At 38.1% G+C, this 7,978-nt stretch overlaps 1 protein-coding gene across 1 annotated transcript; it reads right to left on the bottom strand.

Annotated features, from left to right (window-relative positions):
* Nucleotides 1-1,557: 1,557 nt before the first annotated feature.
* LOC134612075 (olfactory receptor 10A7-like) lies at nt 1,558-2,490 on the bottom strand. The gene has a single exon (XM_063456455.1). It carries the CDS (start codon nt 2,488-2,490, stop codon nt 1,558-1,560), a length of 933 nt encoding a protein of 310 aa, XP_063312525.1.
* Between the last annotated feature and the right edge of the window lie 5,488 nt (nt 2,491-7,978).

The following is a 7,978-nucleotide window of genomic DNA, read 5'->3' as shown; positions in this document are numbered from 1 at the left end:
GAGACTATATGGCAGCTCAGGAATGAGAATTACCCCATCATGACATACCATTCATAAAAGTAGACAACCCAGGGTATGCAAAATGGGGTAAGTACGGTCTTTTGCCAAAGTTAGCCTTCATATTTGTGTTTTTGCATTTTGCATTTTTCACACAAAAACAGTGATTTTACTGATGATATCATCATCATTACAAGTTTTAGTGTTCTAAAACACTTATATTTGTGTTAAAAAAAAAAAAAAGTCTTACGAGAACAACAGTACCCCATACGTACAGGTTTTATGGGGCTTTGGAAAGTTACAGGGACAAATATAGGGCTTTCCCATTTCTTTTTCAATTTTTTTTTTATTGTTATTAAGAAATAATAATAAAATTAACAATAATTATACATATTTGTCAACATTTTAAAACATCAAAACTATGTAAGCAGTATAATATGTGGACATTGACATGACAAAGAAAATGGATCTTTAATACAAGAACATGCCAATAAGATATGTAACAATATTAAGATCAGAATCAAATAAAACATATAAAAACTAGAAAAACTGGGAGAAAAATTCACATCCATAAAATGATATTCAATATAAATAAATGAATGTATAAGCATAGATGAAAAAGTTTGATAAAGCAATTCAGTCTGAAGAGAATCTACTAATCTACTTGACAGCCAGATGCTGGCTTGCCTTAGACTGGATTTGGGGAACAACAAATCTCTTTCATTAACATACTTCAAACACCATACTAGAAATTGCCCAATAATTTTTAATATCACCCCTTGATTTTTCTACCATTAAAGCTTGGAAATGTATGGATGAATAAAATTGATCATTTACCTTTCTTATAGGTATTTTTAAGGACACCAAAGGCATTAATAGCAGTGCAGCTTACTAAAAAGGCAACAGAATGTAAAAAAAAAAAAAAAAATGGCTGCATTTGAGTATGATGTCCAATATTATATACAGTAATACAGGCAATATATCAGTGGCTAGTGGATTTTGGCAGATACATTAATTCCTCTACAGGCTGGTAATCATAACAACAAAAAAGTGGACAGTGCTTAAAATGACAAGACAAAGTGTTAACTAAAATAATATGTGTAAAAACCCAGCAGCAATCAGCCAACAAAAATGACATATAATATAAACACCACTTATTTTGGTTTGTTTATAGGCTGGTAATCATAACTGAAGTATAAATGGGGGGGAGGAGTGGGAGGCTTATTTGGACTAGATTTCATACTGCAAAATGCACAAAAATAAAATAGCTTATACCTGATTTGGTAAATGAAAACCTGAACATGTGTAATGTATTCAATACATGTATTATAAAATATAAACATAATATACAAAATGAAATATTATTGATAGCAATGCAATTTAGTCTGGAAGGTTATTAAATGACCTATATTAATCAGCATTATTTTCATTCCTTACTCAATTGACCAAGCAAAAAACTGTACTGTTTATTAAGATGCTTACATAGAAAACAAGCAAAATAGAGCAAAAGAGGCATGTTATATGATTACCTTGCTTTTGCTACTATCATACTTAGTTATATTATTTGATATACATGTTTAGGAGTCTCTCCATGGCATTTTTAATCTCTTTATTTCTCAAACTATATATTATAGGGTTAAGCAAGGGGATAAATACAACATAAAGAAGCGACCAAAATTTGTCTTCACCATGTGTGTCAACAGATTTCGCTCTTAAGTAAGTTATGGTGGCTGACCCATAAAACAAAATGACCGATGTAAGGTGAGAACCACATGTAGAGAATGATTTTTTCCTCCCAACTGCAGAAGACATTTTAAGCAAAGAAACAATAATACGAACATAGGACACAACAATAAGCAAGAAAGGTAATTGTATGACCAAAGAACTATACATGAAAATAGCAATTTCATTAGCAAAAGTGTCACTACATGCTAGCCTTACAACTGGAAGGATGTCACAGAAGAAATGGTCAATTATGCTTGAGTTACAGAAAGGGAGGCTGAACACATAAGAAATTTGACACAGGGATAGTAGTACCCCAGATATCCATGACCCCACTAAAAGATTATAACATTTTGTGTTTGTCATTATAACTGTGTAATGAAGAGGGTGACATATGGCTACATATCGATCGTATGCCATGAATGCAAGAGTAAAACATTCTGTTGTACCAAGAAAACAGAAAAAGTAGAGCTGAGCAGCACACATTATGAATGAGATAACTCTTACTTGATGGAGAAAGTCTCTAAGCATCCGAGGGACAGTAACTGATATATAAAAGATCTCGGTAAGAGACAAGCTTCTGAGAAACAGGTACATTGGCTTGTGGAGTTGAAGTTGTAAGGTGACTGTGACAATTATCATCATGTTTCCCAAAAATGTGATAACATATATAAATAGAAAGATTCCAAAAATATATGTTTTAAGATTTGCATCCGTACAAAGTCCAAGGAGAATGAATTCAATAACTTGAGTACTGTTATTGTTAGCCATTAATGTACCAATCTAATACAACCTATCAAGAACAGCATGTATTAATATAATTAGTATATCAGATTATAATAAATGTTATAAAATTGCAATTTATTGAGGATTGAAAACGTTTGAAAGAAAAGACTGTATAACTTGCTATTCCAAACATGTTGTTAGCTAGTGAGTTGTTCTTCAGGTTTACAATATGTGGGGCAAAAAAAAAATAATGTTAACAGTTAGACGGAGAGAACATGTTTACAATATTAAGAGAAATTTTGACAAACTCTATCTAATCAATTTTAAAAATGCCATGCAGGAAATCCAGCTTTTCTATAATACTGTGTTAATATATGTTCACCTTTATTTTCTTTACTTTCAGAGGTAGCTTTTATATTACACATTTTTAAAGTATTCTTTATCACATTTGAAATATATATGTCCAAAATCCATATTAGCCAAAAATGGACATTAGTAGAATCATTTCCAATTCTGTTTCCAGATTTTATGCAGAACTATAGTAAAGTTACGGTATATATGTACACGTCTTTTTAGGATCAATGTTCCTTGTTTTATATGTTTTTTGTTGTTTTGTTTTTAATTTCCTTGTCATTATAGTTGCACTGAACACATACTTTGTGCTACATCGGATACTGGATGATATAAACCCTCACATTTAAACGTTAGTCCTTTAGACAGATATCAGCATTGCCTAACTCCAAAAAGGACTCCAGTTTTTAATAATACATGCCTTTTTTGTGTTTGCTCAGGATAATAAATAAATTAGTATAATAATATTTTTTTTTTTTTTAAAAACATTGCAAACCTTTTTTATTCCTTCTGAATTGATTAATAGATGTTCTATGAAGTCATTTTTATACACTCATGTGATTATTAAGAAAGCAGAGTGGTTACGGTTCAAATTGCCTTGTACAATGTATAAAGTTGAAAGTGGAAAAACAAACACAATTTAAAACAGTTTAGTTTAACAGTTGATATCTCAGTTTCTCAGCAATAGTAACTAAAATCCATGAAAGCAAAGTAAAATGACATATAATCATAATCATTCCACTTACCTTACTTTATACCCTGGAATTATTTTTGTTACAGGAAAAAAACTTGAACAAGACATTCTTCTATGGTGGCTTGCGAATTTGATCCATGAGCAGTAGATTTTGAAAAGAAAGATATTTTTCTGCCATGGCTAGATTTTGACTTTTTGAATCTCTACAAGCAAACATGACTCCCTTTTCTCACAGCAAAGGAAGCGTTACTGCTGCATTATACAAGGGGGGATTTATGTCACTGACAGTTACACAAAGATAAACTCAACAGCAATGTGCAAATCCCTGCATTTTACAAATAGATTATTTAGATGTACTTACTCTATGTAGGATTTATATTCAAATGCCAACATTTTTGCATTCTGCTATTTTAAAGAAGCTATAAATGTCTCCTGCAAATAGCAAGGCATTAAAAAACAATTATTTTATCTGTTTTTTCCATAATACAAGGTTTGAAAAATGTATTCCTATTTCTTCCTAATATATGAGTCTGTGTAAAATAAAGCAATAAAATAATTAAACATTGAATAAACATTACAGTTGTGTTCATTTACATATTTCTAATTTATATCTCTGTCTGAACAGCAATAGATAAGTGGAATTATTATTTTATCATACACGTGCTAGGTATTCATCACATGTGTCAAACTCATATTATGATTATATATATCTAAAACCAACAATAGTCGATAGTGAAGGGGTTCATAAAAGTCTGGATAATTTATTTATGTCAAAACCTGATGTTTAGTGCAAATATGAATCCTCAATGAGATTTCTCATTGCCATTTTAAAGTCAATGGAGATCGTATTCCTTTTTGAGTATACTTGAACTTCATTTCAAATTGGGTTTCTTTGCATTCTTGTGGATTAATAGCAGAAACATAGATTTGTGTATCTTTGAAATTCTTAAACTGAAGTATTTTTCAACATATATAACTATGCAAGTATAAAGGTCATATTCCACATAAATATGTTTGACTCTCATTGAAACAAAAATCAGCTTACCTTATCCTAATTAGATATAGAAGTTTATGCAAAGCCTCATATCTACAAAACAATATCAATGAATGCTGTTTACAAGATCAGGTGAAACCCATTTTATTCTCTTACCTGGGGAGAAAGGGGAGGGGTTGAGGAAGTCCTTAGTCCAGGTTTAGTTTGACTTTTGCAGTGACAAATTTAAATTTTTAGTCTTTAATATTCCAATTATTATTATTTTTATACATGCAAAAAGATACTACATATGTCACATTTATTAAATACCACAATACAGGTACACTTCAAAAAAATAAATTGAAACACATTCACATGCAGCATATAAACATTTATGAGATTTTGTGATCACATTTTGACAGGTTAGAAATATTTGTATTGTTTTCAAATAAATGTTTATTTTCAGTACTGTTAAAGAAACACTATAGGGCCAGGAACACAAACATATATTCCAGACCCTATAGTGTTAATGTCACGATTCGGGGAACCCAACACGCTAACACACACACACACACAGAAAAGGTGCAGTACCGGACCTTAGAGTGGCCAGGCTAAGCACACAGAGAATAGTCAGGAGACAAGCCAAGTAAGGTGAACCAGAAGACAGAATAACGAGAAACAAGCCGAGGTCAAAGGGTAGGAGAAAGTCACAAAGTCAGATTAGCAAGCCAGAGAGTACGTAACCAGACGTAACACGTAACAAGTTTCAGTAGCAATACTAGCAAGCAAAGACCACAACAGGGCAGGGAGGAACAGGAAAGGTGATTTTAAACCATAAGGTTAATTCTGATTGGATAATTTCCAATCAGAATTAACAATCACACGTGGGAGATAGCTAAACCTCCCACTGTGATTGAGGCACTGTGCCTTTATCGCCGGGTCAGGTGACTGACCCTGGCGTGTCATATATTGAGCGGTCTCCCGGCATGCTGCCGCTGGGGGACGCGGAGGAAGATGCGGGCAGCATCCGAGGCTGGAGGGATGCCGCTCGCCGAGCCCACGTGGAGGAGGGGACCACGGACGGCTGGAGGGTGAGTACTGCGAGCGGAGTGCAGCCTCCCCTCGCAGCCGCCCGCGGGATCCCGACATTACCCCCCCTCGAAGACCGCCCGGAGGGCGGGAAGCAGAAGGCTTCAAAGGAAACCGGGCATGAAAGGAGCGGACCAAAGAGGGAGCGTGCAGATCAGAGCTCGAAACCCAAGACCGCTCCTCGGGGCCGTACCCCTTCCAATCCACCAGATATTGCAGCCGACCCCTAGAAACACGAGAGTCGAGAAGGGCAGCCACCTCGTACACGTCACTAGAGACAGCGCGAGGGGAAACAGGCCGCCCGAGGGGACAAGAGAACCGGTTACACAGCAAGGGCTTCAAAAGCGAGACGTGAAACATGTTCGGAATACGCATGGAAGGAGGCAGGTCAAGGGAGTAGGAAACGGGGTTAACCCTACGTAACACCTTGTAGGGACCAAGAAATCTGGGAGCAAATTTCATCGAGGGAACCTTGAGACGGAGGTTCTTGGAGGACAACCATACCCTATCACCCGGAACATAAGAAGGGGCCGCAACCCTACGGCGATCAGCAAACTTCTTCTGAGCAGCTGCTGAACGAGACAGCGCAACATGGATCTGATCCCACATCTTCCGCAAAGAGGGGAGGTGCTGGTCCAAGGCAGGCATTCCCTTGTCGGAGAACGCACCGGGAAGGACAGGAGGCCGAAACCAATAAGCAACCTCAAAAGGAATTAAGCCATTAGACGAATGAGACACCGTATTCCTGGCAAATTCAGCCCACGGAAGGAGGCGGGACCAGTCGTCTTGGTGCGCATTAGTGAAGCAGCGCAAATACAATTCCACAGACTGATTAGCACGTTCGGCCGCACCATTAGATTGCGGGTGATAGGAGGAAGTGAACGACAAGGAGACCCCCATCTGAGCACAAAAGCCCCTCCAAAACCGAGAGACAAATTGAGGGCCCCTGTCAGATACGATATCCTGAGGTACCCCATGCAAGCGGAACACTTCTTTGGCAAACACCTGAGCTAGCTGAACCGCAGAACGCAGTTTCTTAAGCGGAATGAAGGGCGCCATTTTAGAGACCCTATCCGTCACAGTCAATATCACTGTCTGACCATCAGAAAGAGGAAGGTCTACAATGAAATCAATGGATAAGTGGGTCCACAGTTTCTTGGGTATGGATAGAGGCATCAGTAGACCCTGGGGTCTCACATTAGGAGACTTACACTGTGTACAGACCCGACAAGCCTGTACAAAATCCACTACGTCTCGTTTAAGTGAAGGCCACCAGAACTGTTGAAGGAGGCCCTTATAGGTTTTGGTAACCCCCGGATGACCAGCAGTTTTGGCGGTGTGAAATAAAGTTAACAACTTTTATCTGTCATTTGCTTTAACGTATAGTTTACCAACCGGCGTCTCAGGGGGTGCTTGGGTTTGGTATGTCTTAATACTATCAAGGAAAGGAGACGAGACAACCAAACGGGTAGCAGCTATTATCTGAGACGCAGGTACAATAGGTACAGGAGTCGGATTAACAAATTCTAACGGTTCATGCTGTCGAGAGATAGCGTCAGCTTTGGCATTACGGCAACCAGGTCTATAGTGTCAGGGTACCTGTTGTCTCTACCTCAGAGGAGGTGAGATACTTAGACGTTCATCCTCTCAGAGGGGTTGACTCACTCATTCCTCCCAGTTCTCTCGGCCGTTTACGCGCCGGCCGCGAGGGATCCGCTTCCTTTTATGACGCAGCGCTCAGTAGCCGACGTCATGACGACAATCCGTTCCGACCTGTCAATCAAGTCCCGACCACGAATCAGGACTCGTCGGGGGCGTGATTACCTTTCTAGAACCAGGGTATAAAGTAGGGCTTTATGCATTTGTTCATTGCCCTGTCGTGGTTCTAGCTTGTCTAGTCACTCAGTGCTCTTGTTATCTATTTGTCTCTTTGGTTTTGACCCGGCTTGTTTGTTCTATCCTGCTTACCTCTATTACCCTTTGACTCGGCTTGTCTCTCACTTATCTGCTCTCTCGTTCCCTCGACCTCGGCTTGTCTCTAGACCATTCTTTGCTTACTCCTTACGTTAGTCCGGCCATTCTAAGGTCCGGTATACGTACCTACCTCCTGTTTGTACTTTGCGTGTTGGATCCCTGTCCCGATCCTAACATATAGGTAATGACGTATTGGAAGCGTGAAAGGAATAGAGACCATCTAGCCTGCCGGGCAGATAACCTTCTAGCATCAGCTATATAGGAGAGGTTCTTATGATCTGTTATAACCATAATTTTGTGTCTAGAACCCTCTAATAAGTACCTCCATTCCTTAAAAGCTAACACAATGGCTAATAGTTCCCTGTTCCCAACATCATAATTCTTTTCTGGATCAGACAACCTCTTAGAAAAGTAACAACAGGGATGGAGGGGTTTGTCATACGACAACCTCT

The sequence above is a fragment of the Pelobates fuscus genome, chromosome 5 (genome assembly GCF_036172605.1).
Source record: "Pelobates fuscus isolate aPelFus1 chromosome 5, aPelFus1.pri, whole genome shotgun sequence".
Taxonomy (NCBI): Eukaryota; Metazoa; Chordata; class Amphibia; order Anura; family Pelobatidae; genus Pelobates; species Pelobates fuscus.
Note: the sequence above shows the minus strand (reverse complement) of the source record. Positions and strands in the feature narration are given on the sequence as shown.

Excerpts from the sequence above, each read along its gene's own strand:
- LOC134612075 (XM_063456455.1), bottom strand. The coding sequence starts at position 2,490 with ATGGCTAACAATAACAGTACTCAAGTTATTGAATTCATTCTCCTTGGA.